The 24,844-nt window shown below is 39.0% G+C and overlaps 1 protein-coding gene across 1 annotated transcript in view; it reads right to left on the reverse strand.

The window, feature by feature from the left end:
• Positions 1 to 869: 869 nt before the first annotated feature.
• Positions 870 to 24,844, reverse strand: part of LOC112778199 (2-alkenal reductase (NADP(+)-dependent)-like) — an 89,960-nt gene continuing 65,985 nt past the window's right edge. Inside the window, exons 6-9 of the mRNA XM_025822549.1 lie at positions 4,367 to 4,451; positions 3,781 to 3,855; positions 3,615 to 3,697; positions 870 to 1,257 (exon numbers count right to left, since the gene is read on the reverse strand). Coding sequence (XP_025678334.1) covers positions 870 to 1,257; positions 3,615 to 3,697; positions 3,781 to 3,855; positions 4,367 to 4,451 — 631 coding nt within the window. The remainder of the gene's footprint in view (positions 1,258 to 3,614; positions 3,698 to 3,780; positions 3,856 to 4,366; positions 4,452 to 24,844) is intronic.

Here is a 24,844-nt window from a genome sequence, read left to right on the forward strand (position 1 = left end):
AGTTTCTTACTTGGAGAGCTTGACCCCATATACTCTAAGAGAATTCACACATAAAAATAATTTAAAAATAATTTCACTTCTATTATTATAGAATACACTCCTCAAATTTTCTTATGCTATAATGCCACGTCTAAGTAGCTTATCCGATCTTTTGTGTTAAATCTCTCTTGGATTAAGAACCAAAATAACAATTCCATAGCTTTTTTGCCGATTTTGGAGGGATAATTCCACTGGTTGAAATTTATTTGAATTATAATTTTAATTTTTAAATTTAATTTAAATTAATTTATTTTAAAAATTTTTGAATTCGTATTTTAAGTATTAAAAAAAGAATATACAAAACAACAATGATACATGCAAATATTATTATTTTAAACAAGTACTTAATCAATAATAGTTTGCATTCATATATATAGGAGTTTATATACAAAAAACACATAATTTACATCTATATTTATTAAAATTTACACACGAGTTAATACAATTTATACTAATATTTATCAAAATTTATATAATTTATTTATTGAAAATAATTTAGTATTTATACTGATTAAATACTAGTTAAAATTATGATAAAACTGATGGCCTCTGAGATTTTCTAATATACAAAATATTAAATTTACCGATGTGTTTATTGCAATTAACTTTTTGAATTTATGTAAAAAAAAAAAAGTGAACGAAGACTAATTTTATTGGATAACGACACCATATCAATCCTTTATTTTAGCAAGCTTGAACATAATAACGACAATGCTATTCTTATTCTTATTGTTAATATAAAGTTCACCATACACTATATGCATAAACTGAAAAGTTTGACATTTAAACCTTCTGCTATATATGTCATACTTTGTTTTCTATAAATCCCTTCATTCTTCCTCTTCTACTAACCTAACAATTTTCTTTCCAATATTACTTCCATTGAAGAGGCTTACAAAAGCAGAAGGGACGCTTTCCATACCCAATAAGATGTCTTCAGTCACTTGTAATTCGCCAGGTCGAAGATAATTTGATGTTTTTATCATAAAATTTTGGAAGTGGTGAATCATAAGGTCAGGAGTTAAAAATTCTTGTATGGTGATTCTCTTGTATATAACATTCACTAAATCTAATAATGCTCTCTTTCTTATATCAATATATTCCGATGTTGCTCCACAAACAACCACTCTACTAAATGTGTTCATATTATCAATCACTGCTTCTAGCATCTTGCCCCTAACATTGTCAAAATATATATCAATTCTCTCAGAAAAATACCTAGGATGAAATAAGAGCAAAATTACTTATGATACATTTTTTACTGAAAAAAAATAAATTTATGTGTTATTTTTTTAAAATATAAAAAAATACAAAACTTTTTATTTAAAAATTAAAAGAATTAAAAAATTATAAGTTAAAACTTTTAATTACTTTTATATTTTTGATACTTCATCTCATTTTTTTTACAGTATTTTTTAGTTTGATAAGTTAAAAATTAATTCATCGAAAATCTGAGCTTCATTCCCATTTGATTAAGAGTGTGTTTGGTGTAATTTAACATTTATAAACTATATATATATATATATATATATATATATATATATATATTGATAATAAAAACGTAAAATAATATTGATTTATAAATAGCTTTGACTGAACGTGCAATTTCTTGAATTTATACTATTTGACCGCTCATATGGAGTTATAATCATCAGTATTTTAAATAAATAAGATGTAAAATTAAAGTAATATTAAAAATTAGTGATAATTATAAACAACAAATATATTATTTTAACCAAAGATCTCAAAACCTTAATTAGTGAAATGCAGTGTGATGCGTAAGCATTTTCTCTATTTTTTTCTAATGAATTTGCATTCAAATTGTTAAGTTTAATCAAGATTTAAATATCTTTTAGTCATTATGAATGCTACTTTGAGTTGTGTACAATTCTGTTTATTTCAGGTAGCATTCGGATGGATTTGATAGAGTTTCTGTAGAAGAAGAAGAAGAAAGTAGATGATACTATCAACCCTAACCTCCTTGCACTCAAATAGAAATAACTTGAGCTACAGAGGTCTAATTGACGTGATTTTAGTGGCATTGGAAAGCCAACTTCCAGAACTTTCCAATGATATATAATAGTCTACACTTTTCATATGAAATTACTGCCTTGGTGGCACCAAACTTGAAAAATCCTAAGTTTGGCGCCATGATCATCACAACGCCTTCCTTTCTTGCTGCTTTGGTGGCGCAAAACTTAAGAAATCCCAAGTTTGGTGCCAAAATCATCACAACGCCTTCCTTGCTTGCTGCCTTGGTAGCGCCAAACTTGAGAAACTCCAAGTTTGGCGCCAGCTTTGGAGTCTGTAGTGGTCCCCTTCTCGCTAACAAGATAGCACGCAATCTTTTATTAATTTTGATTAAACTTTTATTTTATTTATAAATAGAAAAATATATTATTTAGGTTTAGAAAATACATTTTACATTTAACTAGGATTAGATATAAAAGGAAAAAGAATCAACCCTTCAGGGGAGCTCTTCTCTTCTCTCTTATCGCATTCCACGATTGACAGCTTTTCAGAATCCTTATTTTCTTTCTAAACCATGAGCAACTAAACCTCCACTGTTAAGGTTAGGAGCTCTGTCTATTGTATGGATTGATACTATTATTTTTCTATTTTAATTCATGTACTGATTTATATTTCAAGAATTATTTTCGTTCTTTATCTTATGAATTTGGGTGCAACGAAAGTATGACCATTGTTCTAATTGAGTTCTTGTATAACTTGGAAAAGCTATTTGCTTGAACAACAATTTGAAAATAATTTCTCCTAAATTTCTAATTATCTAGACTTAATGGGATACATGACATATAATCCTCTTATATTTAGGTAATTAGGGTTTCTTTGGCATATAAACTAGAATTGAACTTCACCCTCTAATTGGAATTAAGTGACCAATGAATTGGCGGTTGATGAAAGTTAGAGGAGACTAAAAAAGTCTAAGGAATTAGGGTTTAGCCACATATAATTTGCCATGAATTGAATCTTGCATGATTAAAATAGTTAGTAAGAAAAGTCAATCCGGAAGATAGATATCTCTGAAACCTTTACTGTTTTCTCCATATATATTTTACCTAAATTTACTGCTTATTTTTTTATTCTCTGAATTACTGTTTGATGCTTTTGAACTCTCAACACTCTTTTCTGTTTGTCTAACTAAGTAAATCACTTAACCATTGTTGCTTAATCCATCAATTCTCGTGGGATCGACCCTCATTCACTTGAGGTACTACTTGACACAACCCGGTACACTTGCCGGTTAGTTTGTGGTTATAAATTCCGCACCACGGTGAAATATAAGTTTTTAAAGCTAATGGAATTATTACACCACAGTCGGAATTTTACAGCGGTTATTTTTTAATTTTGTGACGGTTTTAAATCACCTCTATATCATCCTATAATAAATGAATAAGCATCACGTCTTCGGATGCCTTATTTAATATTTATTAATTATTACAACAATTAATAAATATTAAATAAGACAAATTTTAACTATTTTTGACTAATTTATTTTTGTTACTAAACATTTTCGCATGCCTTAATAATTCAGTTAAACTAAGTACATTTCATACTTTCTAAGAGTAGAACTTTGATGTGTTTCTTCTTTGTAATTGAATGCATCATCAAATCCTAGCTTATCTTTAAGAAATGTAACCTACACAAAATTACACAAGGGTTAGGCTTTGTTAGTGATATACCTAATGCAAGTTGGATACCAAAATGTTAACAAGTATTGACTTTGTTTTGACTTCCAACACAACCAACAACATAGCAACCGAAAAGCTTTGCATATTGCCCAACCAAACTTCCAATTAGGGGTGGCAACGGGGCGGGTAGGGACGGATTTTTTCTTTATCCGATCCCGTCTCACCGTACAATAATTCGCATAGAATCCGTCCCACTTCTATCCGCGGGTAGTAAAATGTTGAACCCTAACCCGCTCCTGCGGGTACCCACCTCGTCCCTATCCGTCCCTATAATTATTAAAATCTAATAAATAAAATTAAATTTTAAAATTTATATAACCATCATCACATACATAACATAAATTAAAGTAAAAATTTAAATATGATACAATATTATTAATTATTTACTAATTATTATATATATATATATTATACATATTATATATTAAAATTATATATATTATATATATAAAGGGGCGGGTATTACCTAAATCCGACCCGTCCCGCCCCTCCCAAAAACGCACTCCGCTAAAACTCGCCTCAATACAGGACGGATAATTATCCGTCCCAATGCGAAACGAATAGGAGCGGAGTGGATATCCGCGAGTTCGGATGGTATTACCATCCCTACTTCCAATACTTCCACAAGCTGCTGACACAAAAACCTTTTCTCCCGGTTTGCACAATTCAAAAAATCCACATAAGCTGTCATTCCCCCAAGCGCTAAGAAAAAAAACAAGATTTTATAATTTGCGCTGCTGTTCAAACATAAGCGGCATATATTGATGTAGAGCAAAAAGAGAGATTAACTAGTAAAAGATGTGGTAGCATAGTTGGAAAGGTGGAGACAAAACAATTTTATTATTATTATTATTATTATTATTATTATTATTATTATTATTATTATTATTATTATTAATTTTGAAATGAAATCACCAATTCGATGAAGCTATCATAAGTTACAAAAAATCTCTATAGATAGCTTATTCGGATTGGTCATTTATATATACGTTAATACATAAATTTTGTTATTTTACCGACCAAAAATAACTTCAATAATTGATAATTGAGTAATATGTTTGATAAAAAAAACTCATTGTTATCCTTATTGTCAAAATTATGAAAACTTTTTCTGTCTCATGTCATAGTCACATTCTCTCAAACATAAATTATTTTCCCCCAAATAAATTTTAAACTTCATTCTTGTTCGTGATCTGAGTGACCTCGGGTGCTCGACGGATCAGGTGGCAATGAGAAGATGAGCGGGTGAGACTTTGGACCAACTTGGAGCGGGTGTAGAGATGCGGGTTGAAAAGCTGGCGACGCCGGAGGCGGTGTGGACGGGGGAGGTGGCCACCTGCAAGGACATTCCAACGATCAAGTTAGCGTCCGTACGAGGTGATAGCCAAATTAGATAAGATGTTACGTACCCTGGGGGAGAGCTGGCCTCTTCCCTTATATACCGTGCTGGATGGGCCCATAGGTGACCTAGCCCACTGGCCAAGAAGCTTCTATGAGCTGTCCTGGTCCACATGGGGGAAGGAGCAGGTCGTTTCGGTTTCCGGGTCGGGGCTTCGGGTGCTGCCCCGAGGGTACTGATGAGCAGATATTTTATACGCTTTTTGGGGTTAAGTTCATGTAGTTTTTAGGATGTTTTAGTTAAGTTTTTAGTATATTTTCATTAGTTTCTAGGAAAAATTTATATTTCTGGAATTTACTATGAGTTTGTGTGCTTTTCTGTAATTCAGGTATTTTCTGGCTGAAATTGAGGGAGCTGAGCAAAAATCTGATTCGGGCTGAAAAAGGATTGCTGATGCTGTTGGATTCTGACCTCTCTGCACTCGGAATGGAATTTCTGGAGCTACAGAAGTCCAATTGGCGCGCTTCCAATTGCGTTGGAAAGTAGACATTCAGGGCTTTCCAACAATATATAATAGTCCATACTTTGCTCAAGGATAGATGACGTAAACTGGCATTCAACGCTAGTTCTATGTTGCAGTCTGGCGTCCAGCGCCAGAAACAGGTTACAAGTTGGAGTTCAACGCCAGAAACAGGTTAAAACCTGGCGTTGAACGCCCAAAACAGCCCAAGTACGTGAGAAGCTTTAGTCTCAGCCCCAGCACACACCAAGTGGGCTCCAAAAGTGGATTTCTGCACTATCTATCATAGTTTACTCATTTTCTGTAAACCAGGGTTACTAGTTTAGTATTTAAACAACTTTTAGAGATTTATTTTGTATCTCATGACATTTTAGATCTGAAATTTGTACCTTTTGGCAGCATGAGTCTCTAAACCCCATTGTTGGGGGTGAGGAGCTCTGCAGCGTCTCGATGAATTAATGCAAGTACTTCTATTTTCCATTCAAACATGCGTGTTCCTATCTAAGATATTCATTCGCGCTTAATTATGGAGAAGGTGATGATCCATGACACTCATCACCTTCCTCAACCCATGAACGTGTGTATGACAACCACCTCCGTTCTATATTAGATTGAATGAGTATCTCTTAGATTCCATAATCAGAATTTTCGTGGTATAAGCTAGAATTGATGGCGTCATTCAGGAGAATCCGGAAAGTCTAAACCTTGTCTGTGGTATTCCGAGTAGGATTCTGGGATTGGATGACTGTGACGGGCTTCAAACTTGCGAGTGCTGGGCGTAGTGACAGACGCAAAAGGACAATAAATCCTATTCCAGTATGATCGAGAACCTCTAGATGATTAGCCGTGCTGTGACAGAGCATTTGGACCATTTTCACTGAGGAGATGGGAAGTAGCCATTGACAACGGTGACACCTTACATAGAGCTTGCCATGGAAGGAACTTTGCACTTTTGCATGCATGAGGGAAGAGGAATACAAGAGAAAAACTGAAATTCAGAAGACAAAGCATCTCCAAAACCCCAACATATTCTCCATTACTGCATAATAAGTATTTATTTCATACTCTCTTATTTTTCGTAATTCAATTTGATAAGTGAATTGTTTTCCTGACTAAGAGTTACAAGATAACCATAGATTGCTTCAAGCCAACAATCTCCGTGGGATTCGACCCTTACTCATGTAAGGTATTACTTGGACGACCCAGTGCACTTGCTGGTTAGTTGTGCGGAATTACATAGTGTGAAGTAATTTTCGTGCACCAAGTTTTTGGCGTCGTTGCCGGGGATTGTTCGAGTTTGGACAACTGACGGTTTATTTTGTTGCTTAGATTAGGAAAAATTTTTCTTTTTGGTTTAGAATCTTCTATTATTGTTTTTGGTTGAAATGATTTTTTTTAAATCCTTATTTTCTCTTTTTTTTAAATTTTTCGAAATTTTTTTTACTAATAATTGAGTTTTTTTTAGTTATTAAAAATACTTCTTCAAAACAAGTGTTACATTTACTGCCCAATTGGCTAGAGCATTGGTCTATGTTCTTGGTAATTGGGTATCTTCTTGTTAAAATCTTTTTTTTCAAAAATAATTTTTCTTTGATTAAATCTTGAGCCAAACTTTAAGTTTGGTGTTTTCTTGTTAATCTTTCTATAATTTTCGAAAATTTTAGTTTGGTTTGCTAAAAGTTTTAAGTTTGGTGTTCTACCTTCATGTTCTTGTGGTTCTTGTGATTCTTCAAAGTGTTCTTGAGTTTTCCTTGTGTCTTGATCTTAAAATTTTTAAGTTTGGTGTTCCTTGGTGTTTTCCCTCCAAAATTTTCGAAAACAAGGAGCATTAGATCTAAAAATTTTAAATCTTGTGCTATTTTATTGTTTTTCTCTTTCCGTATTAAATTAAAAAAAATATCTTTTCTAACTATTTTTAAGCTAATATTTCGAAATTCTTCATAAAAATTTAGATTTCAATTTCAAAAATTTTATCTTATCATATCTTAGTTGTCAAGTTTTTTAAAAAAAAGCATATCTTTTTCAAAACCTGCTAACCACTTATTCTCTCTCTTCATTTTTTTTCGAAAATCCTCTTAAAATATTTTCAATTTTTTTATTATAGTTTTATTATTTCGAATTTTTAATATAATAAAATAAATAAAATAAAGCCACATCATCTCCCTTTCTCCATCATGGATCTAAGTGGAAATGAACAGTCCAGAAGGACTCTGGGGTCATATGCTAATCCCACTACTGCTTCATATGGGAGTAGTATCTGTATACCCTCCATCGGAGTCAGTAGCTTTGAGTTGAATCTTCAGCTCATTATCATGGTGCAGCAAAGTTGCCAGTATTCCGGTCTTCCACAGGAAGAACCTACAGAGTTTCTGGCACAGTTTTTACAAATTGCTGACACAGTACATGATAAGGAAGTAGATCAGGATGTCTACATATTATTACTGTTTCCATTTGCTGTAAAAGATCAAGCTAAGAAGTGGTTAAATAACCAACCTAAGGCTAGCATAAGGATATGGAAACAGCTGTCAGAAAAATTCCTGAATCAATACTTTCCTCCAAAACGGATGACACAGCTAAGGCTGGACATCCAAGGCTTTAAACAAGGAGATAATGAATCTCTTTATGATGCCTGGGAGAGATACAGAGAGATGCTAAGAAAATGCCCCTCTGAAATGTTTTCAGAGTGGGTTCAGCTAGACATCTTCTATTATGGGCTTACAGAAAGAGCTCAGATGTCTCTAGACTACTCAGCCGGTGGATCTATCCACATGAGAAAGACAATTGAAGAAGCTCAAGAGCTCATTGATACAGTTGCCAGAAATCAGCATCTGTACCTAAGCAGTGAACCTTCCATGAAAGAAGAGGCTAAAATAGTGACTACTGAACTCAGTCCTGCTGAACAAGCTACTGAATTCAATCAGCAATTGGATTTTCTAACAAAACAGTTAGTCGAATTCAAGGAGAGACTACAAGAGACAAGGATGGCTAATATAAATATGGAAGAACAATTAAAGCAAACAAAGCAGTAGCTATCAAAACAAATAACAGAAGAATGCCAAGCAGTTCAATTAAGAAGTCGGAAAATATTAAATACCCCACCTCAAGGCAGCAGGAAGCCAAGAAATGAGCAAACTACCCAAATTCTATCTGAGGACAGTAAGAGCCCAGGAAAAAATAATTCTGGCGCTAAAACGCCAGAAATTGGGTGGAAGGCTGGCGCTGAACGCCCAAACCATGCTCAGGACTGGCGTTCAACGGCAAAAAGAAGCAAGGAACTGGCGTTGAACGCCCAAAGGAAGCACAGTTCTGGCGTTCAGACGCCAGGAACAGCTGAGGAGTTAGCATCTAACGTCACTCCAGCTTCTAACCCTGGCACTCAATTGCCAGTGAGGGATCAAACACACACAAGTGCTGATGACAACCCCTCTAAAAGGGCTTCTTCAACCACTTCTGTAGGAAATAAACCTGCAGCAACCAAAGTTGAGGAATATAAAGCCAAGATACCTTATCCTCAAAAACTCTGCCAAGAGGAGCAGGATAAGCAATTTGCTCGCTTTGCAGATTATCTCAGGACTCTTGAAATAAAGATTCCGTTTGCAGAAGCACTTGAGCAAATACCTTCTTATGCCAAGTTCATGAAAGAGATCTTAAGTCATAAGAAGGATTGGAGAGAAACTGAAAAAGTTCTCCTCACTGAAGAATGCAGTGCAGTCATTCTAAAAAGCTTCCCTGAAAAGCTTTCTGATACCATGCATATTAGAGGGTAATTACACCAAGACAGCCTTATGTGATCTTGGGGCAAGCATCAACCTAATACCTGAATCCACTATCAGAAAGCTTGGTTTAACTAAAGAAGTTAAACCAACCCGGATATGTCTCCAACTTGCTGATGGCTCCATTAAATACCCATCAAGCATGATTGAGGACATAATTGTTAGGGTTGGGCCATTCGCCTTTCCCACTGACTTCGTAGTGCTGGAGATGGAGGAGCACAAGAGTGCTACTCTCATTCTAGGAAGACCTTTCCTAGCAATTGGACGAACTCTCATTGATGTTCAAAAGGGGGAAGTCACCCTGAGAGTCAATGAAGATGAGTTTAAGTTGAATGCTGTCAATGCCATGCAGCATCCAGACACACCAAAAGACTGTATGAAAGTTGATCTTATTGACTCTTTGGTGGAGGAGATCAACATGGCTGAGAGTCTTGAATCAGAGCTGGAAAACATCTTTAAAGATGTTCCGCCTGATCTAGAGGATTCAGAGGAATTGAAAGAGTCTCTGAAATTTCCTCAGGAAGAGGAAAAACCTCCTAAACCCGAGCTCAAACCATTACCACCATCCCTGAAATATGCATTTCTGGGAGAAGGTGATACCTTTCCAGTGATCATAAGCTCTGCTTTAAATCCACAGGAAGAGGAAGCACTAATTCAAGTGCTAAGGACACACAAGACAGCTCTTGGGTGGTCCATAAGTGACCTTAAGGGCATAAGCCCAGCTAGATGCATGCACAAGATCTTATTGGAGGACAATGCTAAGCCAGTGGTTCAACCACAGAGGCGGCTAAATCCTGCAATGAAAGAAGTGGTGCAGAAAGAGGTCACCAAATTACTGGAGACTGGGATTATTTATCCTATTTGTGATAGCCCCTGGGTGAGCCCTGTTCAAGTTGTCCCCAAAAAGGGAGGCATGACAGTGGTTCATAATGAAAAAAATGAACTGGTTCCTACAAGAACAGTTACAGGGTGGCGCATGTGTATTGACTACAGAAGGCTCAATACAGCCACCAGGAAGGATCATTTTCCTTTACCATTCATAGACCAGATGCTAGAGAGACTAGCAGGTCATGATTATTACTGCTTTTTGGACGGCTATTCAGGCTACAACCAAATTGCAGTAGATCCCCAGGATCAAGAGAAAACAGCATTCACATGTCCATCTGGAGTATTTGCTTACAGAAGGATGCCATTTGGGCTGTGTAATGCACCTGCAACCTTTCAGAGATGCATGCTCTCTATTTTCTCTGATATGGTAGAAAAATTTCTGGAAGTCATCATGGATGACTTCTCAGTATATGGAGACTCATTCAGCTCCTGTCTTGATCACCTGACACTGGTTTTGAAAAGATGCCAAGAGATCAACCTGGTTTTAAACTGGGAAAAATGTCACTTTATGGTGACTGAAGGGATTGTCCTTGGGCATAAAATTTCAAACAAGGGAATAGAGGTGGATCAAGCTAAAATAGAGGTAATTGAAAAATTACCACCACCTACCAATGTTAAGGCAATCAGAAGCTTTCTGGGGCATGCAGGATTCTATAGGAGGTTTATAAAGGATTTTTCAAAAATTGCAAAACCTCTAAGCAACCTGCTAGCTGCTGACACGCCATTTTTGTTTGACACAGAGTGCCTGCAGGCGTTTAAAACTCTGAAAGCTAAGCTGGTCACAGCACCAGTTATCTCTGCACCAGACTGGACATTACCATTCGAATTAATGTGTGATGCCAGTGATCACGCCATTGGTGCAATACTTGGGCAGAGATATGACAAACTTCTGCATGTCATTTATTATGCTAGCCGTGTTTTAAATGATGCCCAGAAAAATTACACAACCACAGAAAAAGAATTGCTTGCAGTGGTCTATGCCATTGACAAGTTTAGATCATACTTAGTAGGATCAAAAGTGATTGTGTACACTGACCATGCTGCTCTTAAATATATACTTACAAAGCAAGATTCAAAACCCAGGCTTATAAGATGGGTATTGCTTTTGCAAGAGTTTGATATAGAAATAAGAGACAGAAAAGGGACAGAAAACTAAGTGGCTGATCATCTGTCCCGAATAGAGCCAGTAGAAGGGGCGCCCTCTCCCTCTATTGAGATCTCTGAAACCTTTCCAGATGAGCATTTGTTCGCCATTCAGGAAACACCATGGTTTGCAGACATTGCAAACTATAAAGCTGCAAGGTTCATACCCAAGGCGTACAGCAGGCAACAAAAGAAAAAATTAATTTCTGATGTAAAGTACTACTTGTGGGATGAACCCTATCTCTTTAAGAGATGTGCAGACGGAATAATCTGTAGGTGTGTGCCTAGAGAAGAAGCACAGAGCATCTTATGGCATTGCCATGGGTCACAATATGGAGGTCATTTCGGAGGTGAGCGAACAGCCACCAAGGTCCTCCAATGTGGTTTCTACTGGCCTACACTCTACAGAGATTCCCGAGAGTTTGTACGTAACTGTGATAGTTGCAAGAGAGCTGGTAATTTGCCTCATAGTTACGCCATGCCTCAACAAGAAATCTTAGAGATTGAGTTGTTTGATGTATGGGAAATTGATTTCATGGGGCCTTTCCCACCATCATACTCAAACACTTATATTATGGTGGCAGTTGACTATGTATCAAAATGGGTAGAGGCCATTGCCACACCCACCAATGATACTAAAACAGTGCTGAAGTTCCTCCAGAAACATATATTCAGCAGGTTTGGTGTCCCTAGGGTACTAATCAGTGATAGGGCACTCACTTCTGCAACAAACAGCTTTACTCTGCCATGGTCCGGTATGGGATTCGCCACAAGGTGGCGACTCCATATCATCCACAGACAAATGGGCAAGCTGAAGTTTCTAACAGAGAACTGAAAAGAATCCTGAAATGGACTGTAAGTATCTGTAGAAAGGATTGGGCACGAAGCTTGGATGATGCTCTGTGGGCTTACAGAACAGCATTCAAGACTCCTATAGGGACCTCTCCGTACCAACTTGTGTATGGTAAGGCTTGTCACCTGCCCGTGGAACTGGAACATAAGGCCTACTGGGCAACCAGATTCTTAAACTTTGATGCCAAATTAGCTGGAGAAAAAAGATTGCTCCAGCTGAATGAGCTAGAGAAATTCAGATTCACTACTTTCGAAAATGCCAAGCTTTATAAAGAGAAATCTAAAAGGTGGCATGACAGAAAGCTGTCATCTAGAATCTTTGAACCAGGACAAAAGGTTCTGTTGTTTAACTCTAGGCTCAGGCTATTCCCAGGGAAACTAAAATCCCGGTGGAGGGGACCATATATGATTACAAGTGTATCACCATATGGTTATGTGGAGCTTCAAGACATTGATTATGATAAGAAGTTCATTGTTAATGGACAGAGAATCAAGCACTATCTTGAAGGCAATGTTGAGCAAGAGTGCTCAAGGCTGAAGCTAGATTAAAAGCTCAGCAAGGTCCAGCTAAAGACAATAAAGAAGTGCTTGCTGGGAGGCAACCCAGCCATTGGGAAGACTTTTTCTATTATTTTGCCCTATTATTGATTTTATTTGTTTATATAAAGTTCATTGCTACTAAGGTAAAGAGTCAATTGTATAAGTTCACAAGGTTACAGAAGGATTCAGCACACAAAACAGAGAAAGAGAGCTCACTAGCAAGAAAATACCAGTAAAAGTATGTTTTGGGCGTTCCACGCCCAAAAGAAGCATCCATTGGGCGTTGAACGCCAGTAAGGATAGCTATCTGGGTGTTAAACGCCAGATTTACAGCGTCCTGGGCGTTCAGAAAAACGCCCAGTGACAAAGGAGTTCCTGGCGTTCAACGCCAGAAAGAAGCAACAGCTGGGCGTTGAACGCCCAGGAGAAGCAGCAGTTGGGCGTTAAACGCCCAAAACATGCAGTGTTTGGGCGTTTAACGCCAGGATGGTGGGGAGGAGGTAAATTCGTTTTTACTTCATATTTTTCATTTTAATTTTAATTTTCATGTTTCAATTCATGATTTCTTGCATAAACATGTTACAAACCCTGATTTCTAAAATCCCTAATTTCTAAAAACCCTACTTTAAAAATATCAAATGAATCTTAATCTATAAAAACAAATTCTTTTTCAATCCAATCCAACTCTTTTTCAAAAATTTCCAAAACAAATCTATCTCTTTTCCTTCTAAAATCCTTTCAACTCATCAATATCTTTTTCAAATCTCCACATTATCTTTTTCAAAATCCAAATTTATCTTTTTCAAATATCTTTCATATCTTTTCAATTTTAAATCACATCTTTTCATATCATACTTATTTTTTTAAATCATATCTTCTATCTTATCTTTTTTTAAAAATTTTCGAAAACCCACCCCCTCCCTTTTAAATCCACATTCGGCTTCCCTCCTCTCATCCACCATTCGACACTAGCTCTCCTTCTATCCCTATCCTTTCTTTTCTTTTGCTTGCGGACAAGCAAACCTCTAAGTTTGGTGTGTTTATTCGTGATCACTAAATTATACCCACTAAAGGAAAACAAACCATTCCAAGAAACAAGAAGCAAGAAAGAGAGAATTCCAAAACCACTTTGGAATCAAGGAAAGTTCTTAACCAAAGAACATTCAGACCATTACTACAAAATAATGGGTCTAAGATCAGTGATCCCGGAAGTCAAGTTCGATCTGAAGGAAGATGAATATCCAGAGATCCAAGAGCAGATTCGAAATAGGAACTGGAAAGTCCTAGCTAATCCTGAAACAAAAGTGGGAAGGAATATGGTTCAGGAGTTCTACGCTAATCTGTGGCAAACAGACAGGCAGAGAATATCTGGAACTGCCCTCTATGACTATTGGACTATGGTCAGAGGAAAGATTTTTCACATCCACCCTGACAAAATCAGGGAGATCTTTAAGCTACCTCAGCTGAAAGATGACCCAGACTCCTTCAATAGGAGAATGATGAGAACAAATAAGGGCCTGGATAAGATTCTAGAGAATATATGCATCCCTGAAGCCAGGTGGACCACCAGCAGCAAGGGTGTCCCAAATCAACTCAAGAGAGAAGATCTTAAACCAGTCGCCAGAGGATGGCTGGACTTCATTGGGCATTCTATATTGCCCACTAGCAACCGTTCTGAAGTCACCGTCAAAAGAGTAGTGATGATCCATTGCATTATGTTGGGAAAAGAAGTGGAAGTTCATCAACTGATTCCATCTGAATTTTACATACTTGCAAACAAGAACTCCAAAGATGCCAGGTTGGCTTATCCAAGCCTAATCTCTATTCTCTGCAAAGATGCTGGAGTAAGGATGGGAATAACAGAGTACATCTCAGTGGAGCAACCAATCACTAAAACCACAATGGAAAAACAACAAATGCAGGATGACCCCATCAAGAGGAGGGCACAAGAATTCCTCCCGGAAGTCCCTTAATTTGAATATTGGGAACAGCTTGAAGCATCTGTCACCAAGTTGCAAGAATCTATGGACCAAATAAAGGAAGAACAGAAAAATCAAAATAGTATGCTCTGTAAACTGCTCAGGGAACAAGAAGAGCAAGGGCATGACTTAAAGGAACTGAAGCGTCAGAAGTTATCTCTTGAAGGACCAAGCACTCCACAGACTAGAGGAACATCCACATCCCAAACTCAAGGTTGTTGAGCTCTAATCTTAACCTTAACTCTGTGATAATTGTTCTTATTTTTAGTTTTACCTTAGAAGTTATAGTAGTAATTAGTAGTTATTTTATCTCCAATTAAGCTATAATTTATTTTTCTCATCATCATTAAACATGAATAAAATAGAAGATTTTCTTTAGAATAAGGAGGCAATATTTTTCAAATTTTTAATAAAACAAATTCTAATTGTTTACATGTGGTGGCAATGCTTTTGCCTTCTGAATGAATGCCTGAACAGAGCATATGTCTTTAGAATTTGATGTTCTTGAATGTTAAATATGTTGGCTCTTGAAAGAATAATGAACATGAGACATGTTATTGATAATCTGAAATATCATAAAAATGATTCTTGAAGCAAGAAAAAGCAGTGAATACAAAGCTTGCAAAAAAAAAAAGCAAGCAGAAAAAGCCAATAGCCCTTAAAACCAAAAGGCAAGGGTAGTAAAAAGGATCCAAGGCTTTGAGCATCAGTGGATAGGAGGGTCTAAGGGAATCAAATCCTGGTCTAAGCGGCTAAACCAAGCTGTCCCTAACCATGTGCTTGTGGCGTGAAGGTGTCAAGTGAAAACTTGAGACTGAGCGGTTAAAGTCAAGGTCCAAAGCAAAAAGAAGAGTGTGCTTAAGAACCCTGGACACCTCTAATTGGGGACTTTAGCAAAGCTGAGTCACAATCTGAAAAGGTTCACCCAATTATGTGTCTGTGGCATTTATGTATCCGGTGGTAATACTGGAAAACAAAGTGCTTAGGGCCACGGCCAAGACTCATAAAAGTAGCTGTGTTCAAGAATCAACATACTGAACCAGGAGAATCAATAACACTATCTGAATTCTAAGTTCCTATAGATGCCAATCATTCTGAGCTTCAATGGATAAAGCGAGATGCCAAAACTGTTCGGAAGCAAAAAGCTACTAGTCCCGCTCATTTAATTAGAATCTGAGTTTCACTCAAAAACTCGGAGATATTATTGCTTCGTAACTTATTTGTATTCTATTTTATTTGTCTAGTTGCTTGGGGACAAGCAACAGTTTAAGTTTGGTGTTGTGATGAGCGGATATTTTATACGCTTTTTGGGGTTAATTTCATGTAGTTTTTAGGATGTTTTAGTTAAGTTTTTAGTATATTTTCATTAGTTTCTAGGAAAAATTCATATTTCTGGAATTTACTATGAGTTTGTATGCTTTTCTGTAATTTCAGATATTTTCTGGCTGAAATTGAGGGAGCTGAGCAAAAATCTGATTCGGGCTGAAAAAGGATTGCTGATGCTGTTGGATTCTGACCTCTCTGCACTCGGAATGGATTTTCTGGAGCTACAGAAGTCCGATTGGCGCGCTTTCAATTGCGTTGGAAAGTAGACATCCAGGGCTTTCCAGCAATATATAATAGTTTATACTTTTCTCAAGGATAGACAACGTAAACTGGCATTCAACGCCAGTTCCATGTTGCAGTCTGGCGTCCAGCGCCAGAAACAGGTTACAAGTTGGAGTTCAATGCCAGAAATAGGTTACAACCTGGCGTTGAACGCCCAAAACAGCCCAGGCACGTGAGAAGCTTTAGTCTCAGCCCCAGCACACACCAAGTGGGCCCCAAAAGTGGATTTCTGCACTATCTATCATAATTTACTCATTTTCTGTAAACCAGGGTTACTAGTTTAGTATTTAAACAACTTTTAGAGATTTATTTTGTATCTCATGACATTTTAGATCTGAAATTTGTACCTTTTGGCAGCATGAGTCTCTAAACCCCATTGTTGGGGGTGAGGAGCTCTGCAGCGTCTCGATGAATTAATGCAAGTACTTCTATTTTCCATTCAAACATGCGTGTTCCTATCTAAGATATTCATTCGCACTTAATTATGGAGAAGGTGATGATCCGTGACACTCATCACCTTCCTCAACCCATGAACGTGTGCATGACAACCACCTCTGTTCTATATTAGATTGAATGAGTATCTCTTAGATTCCATAATCAGAATCTTCGTGGTATAAGCTAGAATTGATGGCGTCATTCAGGAGAATCCGGAAAGTCTAAACCTTGTCTGTGGTATTTCGAGTAGGATTCTGGGATTGGATGACTGTGACGGGCTTCAAACTCGCGAGTGCTGGGCGTAGTGACAGACGCAAAAGGATAGTAAATCCTATTCCAGTATGATCAAGAACCTCTAGATGATTAGCCGTGCTGTGATAGAGCATTTGGACCATTTTCACTGAGGAGATGGGAAGTAGCCATTGACAACGGTGACACCTTACATAGAGCTTGCCATGGAAGGAACTTTGCACTTTTGTATGCATGAGGGAAGAGGAATACAAGAGAAAAGCTGAAATTCAGAAGACAAAGCATCTCCAAAACCCCAACATATTCTCCATTACTGCATAATAAGTATTTATTTCATACTCTCTTATTCTTCGTAATTCAATTTGATAAGTGAATTATTTTCCTGACTAAGAGTTACAAGATAACCATAGATTGCTTCAAGCCAACAATCTCCGTGGGATTCGACCCTTACTCACGTAAGGTATTACTTGGACGACCCAGTGCACTTGCTGGTTAGTTGTGCGGAATTACATAGTGTGAAGTAATTTTCGTGCACCAGGTACCGACCCGACCGGTCGCTGGGCATGGTGACTTGGGCCGCCTAGTGGCAAGTCGGGCGTGCTTCGGGTCGGGTGTTGGGGACCGAACCGTCAGATTTTCCCTGTTGTGGGGGATGGTTCAGGGATTGGGTCGGAGGCGATGCACCGACCCGTCGGCCAATCGGGCTGGACTTGTGGTGGTCCGTAACAGTGCCCCCAACGCGGCAGCCTTGAGGTTTGAAGCTCGTGGCTAGGCGCGTTTGTCCTACTCGCCGAGTCGGGACGTGTTCTCCTTCTCGGGAGCTCGTTGATAGTATCCGTGTTCCTCACGCGTGGTCAACTCGTCTCTCCCTTGGTGCTGCCTCCTTGGCTTCTGCGCTAGGCATTAAATGCCCATCATTTCATGATTTGAAAGAGGCGTGAAATGACAATTATGCCCCTTCCTTTTGGCGCTCCTTTGGTGGTTATGTCTTTCGGTCTTTGCCCCCTTTTAGTTTCGTAACTTCTTCTTCACTTTCCTCTTCTTCTTCTTCTTCTATTTTCTCTCATTCACTGCTTCTTTTTGTTCTCCTTTTGCCCTTCGCTACTGCTTTGGCCTCCTTTCTATTTTCAGTGCTGCTTCGCCCTTTGGATTCTTCCTTCGATTTCGCGGATTTTGCATCTTCCTGGTATGTTGTTTTTACAGTTTTCTTTGCTTACTTTTCCCTTTGGTATTTCCTTGTGTATTTTCCTTGTGCATGCCTGGGTTTTGTTTATTTTTCTTTTAGAGGGGGTGCCACTAGGTATTTTCTTAGCTTTTGCTTAGGTTTTGGGTTAGTATAAGGGTGCATGGAGGGTGGTTTAGGGAGTTGTAGCTTGTTTTTCATTGTTTTTAGGGTTCCTGACCTCCCGTCCTGACTAAGTGATCCCCCTGCTGTAGGTATGGCCGAGCGTCCCATGGCTCCAAACATGGCTCAGCGGCTGCTAGCCGATTTCGTCGACCACTACGCCTGGGTTACTTCCGACGTGAAGGATACCCCATCCGGGGTTACCCGAGAGAGCCTCCAAGAACTTCGCCAGGCTGGGCTTTTGTACGGAGGGGGTCCCGAGGAGGCGTTCTACCAGGTCTACGTTCCCGCTGACCGGGAACGCGTTTGCCATAAAAATTTGGTGTCTCCGCGTGTGGTTGATTGGTTGTGGGTTTACAGACCAATGTTTACTACTCTGGGAGTTCGTCTTCCGTTTTTTCCCTTTGTGATGGGTTTGTTAAATCGGTGCGATCTTGCTCCGTCGTAGCTGCATCCGAATACTGTGATTACCATGCGGGGGAGGTTTTCGGGAAGATCATGAAACCATTGATCTTCTAGACCGAAAGATATCATGGGAGATCCCCTGTTCAGAACGGCGGGACCTCCCGTTGAGATGGATAGGACCCGGGTATCCCTTTTTGCTGCCAATCTAGACTTCGGAGGGTTATCACGTCCGACCACGATGTTGACCACAAAAGTTGGGGGGTTGTCGGCATTCCCTGCGGGCTCTTGTCTTGGTTTGATAGTTCGGCTGCGGTCCTCCTTGGAGCGTTCTCGCTCTCGCCTCCTTGGTTCTCGGATGAGTTGGGAGAACTCGTTCAGCTTTCCTTCCCTGATGACTTGCTCTAAAGCATCTTTGAGATCGAAGCAGTCCTGGGTTTTGTGACCAAACCCCTTATGGTAATCACAGTAAAGGCTTTTGTTTCTTCCTGTTCTCTCTTTCAATGGTCTGGGTCTGGATAGGATTCCCTTGTCCGCAATCTGCTGGTAGACTTCTACTATGGGCGCCGCAAGTGGCGTGTAGTTTATGAATCTCCCTACTCATGGGAGTTGTTTTGATTGTTTTGCCGAGGTTCCATCCCTGGGAGCTTCCTTGTACCTGTCGACCTGGGGGGCCTGCTGTGCTAGGGGGTTCGAGGGCTGCCGTTTGTTGCCTGCCACGACCTGGCTTACCTCGTCATCGTTGATGTATTCTTTAGCCACACTTTGAATTTCCTGCATGGTTCAGAGGGACTTCGTAGTGAGGTATTTTCTAAAGTCCTCATTTAGCAAGTTGTTCGTCAGGCAGAGACTGGGAACTGAGTCAGTGAAGGCATCGATTTCTAAACATTCATCATTGAATCTGTCCAGGAACTTTCTGGTCGGCTCTCCGGGTTTTTGGGTAACTCCTAGCAAGTTGATCGGGTGTTTTGCCTTGGCTATGCGTGTCGTGAATCGAGCTAGAAAGCTTTGGGAGATGTTTGTGAAGGTCGTGATGGATCATTGTGGGAGTGCATTAAACCATCGGATCGCTGGGCCGGTCAGCATCACAGAGAATGCTCGGTACCTGACCGCGTCGCCTACCCCTTCCAGATTCATTCTTGCTTCAAATGCCGTGAGGTGTTCCTGGGGGTCCTTAGTCCCGTCGTACCTCATGTTCGTTGGCTTGTCAAAATTCCTCGGAAGCCGGACCTTGAAGATCGAGGGGTGGAAAGGAGTGGCTCCCATGATGACGAGTTCCAGCCGTTTCCTGGCTTTTCCTTTTTGGGACTCCCCGTGGCTTTCGGATCTACCTCGGGTAGACCGAGAGGTTGCCTGCGTATGTGCTTCGTCTTCGTGCTTTGTCGAACTCCTTTCTCGGCTCTCGTATCTTTGGGAGGGGGAGCGGGTGCGGGATCAGCTGGCGTCCCCGGGGGATCGGCTGATGTCTCCGTGGGATCGACTCCTCACTGCCAGCTCCCTTTCAGGGTTTTGTAGTACTATGTGTCTAAGCTCCTGCATAATCTTGGCGCTATCGGCTCCCATCCCTCTGAAGGGATGTCTTTCAGGGGTCTTGGTGTAGATTGGTTGGTTTGGCTGAACGGAGGATCGTGGTTGTTCGCCGGCGCGAGCTGTTGAACTCGCCCTACTCAAGCGGGCCCCTCCTCTTTCACGAAGCTCCCCTGACGTGGGGAGTCGCTCTATGTCTGCTCCAGGGTCCCCACAGACGGAGCCAATGTTCGTGACCTCGGGTGCTCGACGGGTCGGGTGGCAATGAGAGGATGAGCGGGTGAGGCCTTGGACCAACTTGGAGTGGGTGTAGAGATGCGGGTTGAAAAGCTGACGACGCTGGAGGCGGTGTGGATGGGGGGGGGGGTGGTGGCCACCTGCAAGGACACTCCGACGATCAAGTCAACGTCCGTATGAGGTGATAGCCAAATTAGGTAAGATGTTACGTACCTTGGGGGGAGAGCTGGCATCTTCCCTTATATACCGTGCTGAATGGGTGATAAACCCATATTTTATGATATATTTTGTGCTTACTTTGAGTAATTTATTTAATCCTTCACCCACTTATTCATGTTAATTGCATAGTTTTACTTTCCCTCCCTTATTATGTGATGTATGTGAAAAACATGTTTCTTATGCTTTAAAATCAATTATTTTAATTACCTTTATTTCCATTCGATGCCGTGATTAGTGTGTTGAGTAGTTTCAGATCTTCTAAGGCAGGAATGACTCAAAGGATGGAAAAGAAAACATACAAAAATGGAAGGAAAGCACAAAACGGAGTTTCTAAAGAAACTGGTATCCACGCGATCGCATGGACGACGCGGACGCATGCCAAGCGCGAATCAACAGCGACGCGGCCGCATGACTGACGCGACCGCGCGCCTTAAGCAAAACACATATGACGTGGTCGCATGACTGACGCGACCGCGTGACAAGAAAAGCTCCGAATGACATGACCGCGTGACCCACGCAGACGCGTGACAGAGGCCACGCACCAGAAATTGCAGAAAACGCTCCCAGCGATTTCTGAAGCCCTTTTTGGCCCAAATCCAAGTCCAGAAGGCATAGACCAGAGGTTATAAAGTGTGGAAATGCATCCATTCAAAAAGGAGAGCTCGCCAATTAGTTACTTCTCATGATTTAGATTAGTTTTGAGAGAGGTTCTCTCCTCTCTCTCTTAGGATTTAGGACTTCTCTTAGTTTTAGGAGTGACTCTCAATCCCAGGTTTAATGTTCCTTTGCTTCAAGCTTCCCTTTTACTTTTATTCCATTACCTTAGTTGATTATTTACCTTTGCCATTTAATTTATGAATTCTTCTATGTTTCAGATTATTTGAATTAATGTTAATTGAGGTATTCCAGTTTATTACTGCTTTCTTTAATTTATGTTATTGTTGCTTTACATCTGAAAGGCATTTTTATTCCAGCAAATTTACTTTTTTCCTTTTGGTTTTGGTTAAGAAATCAGTAACTTAGGAGTTACCTTATCTCAACATAATTGATAACTGTTATCTTTGCTAATTGAATTGAGCTTCAATAATCCCAACCTTTTCTTAGGAAATAAATAGGATTCGAAGATCAAACTAATTAGTCCCTTGACTTTCCTTTGCTTTAGTAAAGGTTAACTAAGTCGAATTAAGATTCAACTTTCATTGTTTTTGATAAGGATAACTAAGTCTGGACTTCCAAATTCTCATACCTTGCCAAAATTTTTTTTTACAGTTATTTATTTATTTTTAATTGCCATTTAAATTATTTGTCATATTCGTTCCTCATTCTTGAAACCCCAAATCTACAATCTCCATAACCAATAATAAGAACATACTTCCCTACAGTTCCTTGAGAAGACGACCCGATGTTTGAATACTTCGGTTATCAATTTATTTAAGGGGTTTGTTACTTGTGACAACCAAAATATTTGTACGAAGGGATTTTTGTTGGTTTAGAAACTATATCTACAACGTGACTGTTTTATTAAAATTCTTTACTGGCAAAAATCCTAACGTCAATGGGCCCATAGGTGACCTAGCCCACTGGCCAGGAGGCTTCTATGAGCTGTCCTGGTCCACGTGGGGGGGGGGGGAAGGAGCAGGTCGTTTCAGTTTCCGGGTTGGGGCTTCGGGTGCTGCCCCGAGGGTACCGACCCGAACGGTCGTTGGGCGTGGTGACTTAGGCCGCCTCGTGGCAAGTCGGGCGTGCTTCAGATCGGGTGTTGAAGACTAACCCGTCGGGTTGTCCCTGTTGTAGGGGATGGTTCGGGGCTTGGGTCGGAGGCGATGCTCCGACCCGTCGGCCAATCAGGCTGGACTTGTGGCAGTCCGTAACAATTTTCTTCCTTTTCCTTTTGTCTTTCTCATCATTGTCATTCCCTTCGTCTTTCTCTTCCTTTCACGATACGTTTCTGCCGTCCTTGTATCTTGCTTCAAAGTTTAAACATTATAATTTAAAATTTATTAAGTATGACTAATTCTTGATTATTCATGAAATTTATTTGAGATTTGGCTTTTGATTTTATGATTAACTTTTTTTTTTGACAAATATAAGTTGTTGGATATTGATTTGTATGAATTTGTTCTTGGTACGTAATCAGGACCCGCATGAGAATGTAAATTTAAGTAGAGAAACACGGCTCATGGAAAGTCACATAGAATATGTGCCATGAGTCAGTAAAAATTTGAGAATTGATATTTAACTATGTGAGTATAATTAATTAAAGGCTTTTGAGCCTTTAATTTAGATAGTTTCATTTGTGTGTAATTAAATTAGTTGAAAGAAACCAGCAAACTGTGAACTTGGGTATTAATATGGATTTAATGAAGTCTTTAAACTGACTATTTAAACAACCAATGGATTTTACTTAATTGGGCTTGACGAACGGACTCTCTGCTAGTAAAGAATTTTATAAAAATAATCACGTTGTAAGTATAGTTTCTAAACCAGCAAAGAATCCTTTCGTACAAAAGTTTGGTTGTCACAAGTAACAAACCCCTAATAAAATTGATAACCAAAGTATTTGAACTTCGGGTTGTCTCTCAAAGAATTGCAGGGAGATGTACTTATTATTGGTTATGAGTTTTCTGGGAAATTTGGAGTTAGGGCAATGGGCACAAGCATATGATTGTAAATTAAAGTAATGAAAATTAAAAGAGATTTATATTATTCTAAATAAAAAGCCTTGAATGGAAGAATGATTAATTGGAAGTTCTATTCTTGTTGGAATTTTCTCAAGTGTAGTATAAAGAGGTTGTTATTTTCACTTAGTTAACCCTTACTAAATAAAGAAAAGACAAGTGATTGAGCTAACTCTTATTCGCAAATCCTAGTCCTCTTCCTTAGGAAGGTCTAGCGTTAGTAAATACAGAATTAGCCAACAACTTCCAATTTAACTGACCACTTGAGCATTCCAACTCAAGTGTCTCCAATTAATCAATTCATCAATTAAAGCTAAGAATGTAAAAAGCTAAATTAAAATCATAAATATGAAATACCTCAAATTGCATTAAATAAGAAATCAAATCTAACATGGAGAGTTCATAAATCAAATTGGAAAAATAAACAAACTAAAGTAATAGAATAAATAAAAGTAGAAGAGAACATAATTAAAGGAACATTGAACCTGGAATGAAGAAGCAATCCAAAAATTAAGAGAAATCCTAAATCCTAAATCCTAAGAGAGAGAGGAGAGAGCTTCTCTCTCTAAGAACTACATCTAAAACCTAAAATTGTTAATTATGAATGTTGTGTTATCCTCGTTATGAATGGATGGATTCTCCCACTTTATAGCCTCTAATCTGTATTTTCTAGATCGAAAACTGGGTCAAAAACAGCCCAGAAATCACCCCAGCAATTTCTGGTACGTACAGGTCGGCAAAGTCACACGTACGCGTCGTCCATGCGTTAGCGTGGATTGGGTTTTTGCCAGGTCACGCGTCCGCGTAATCTACGCGTGCGCGTCGCCTGGCTTCGGGGTAGCTATATCAAATTATATATCGTTGCGAAGCCCCGGACATTAGCTTTCCAACGCAACTAGAACCGCATCATTTGGACTTTTGTAGCTCAAGTTATGGTCGATTTAGTACCAGGAGGTCAGACTGGACAGCATTAGCAGTTCCTTCAGTTTCTTGTATTCCTTCCACTTTCGCATGCTTCCTTTCCATCCTCTAAGCCATTCCTGCCCTGTAATCCCTAAAATCACTTAACTCACATATCACAGAATTGAATGGTAATAAGAGAGGATTAAGATTAGCAAATATAAGGCCAAAGAAGTATGGTTTCAATCATAGCACAAAATCAGGAAGGAAAAAATGTAAACTCATGCAAATCATATGAATAAGTGAGTAAAGAATTGATATAAACCACTCAAATTAGCACAAGATAAACCATAAAATAGTGGTTTATCAAGCTCCCCACACTTAAACATTAGCATGTCCTCATGCTAAGCTTAAGAGAAATGGTGCACGAAATTGTGATCATCAATGGCGCCATCAACATG

This window comes from Arachis hypogaea, chromosome 19 (genome assembly GCF_003086295.3).
Source record: "Arachis hypogaea cultivar Tifrunner chromosome 19, arahy.Tifrunner.gnm2.J5K5, whole genome shotgun sequence".
NCBI classification, from domain to species: Eukaryota; Viridiplantae; Streptophyta; class Magnoliopsida; order Fabales; family Fabaceae; genus Arachis; species Arachis hypogaea.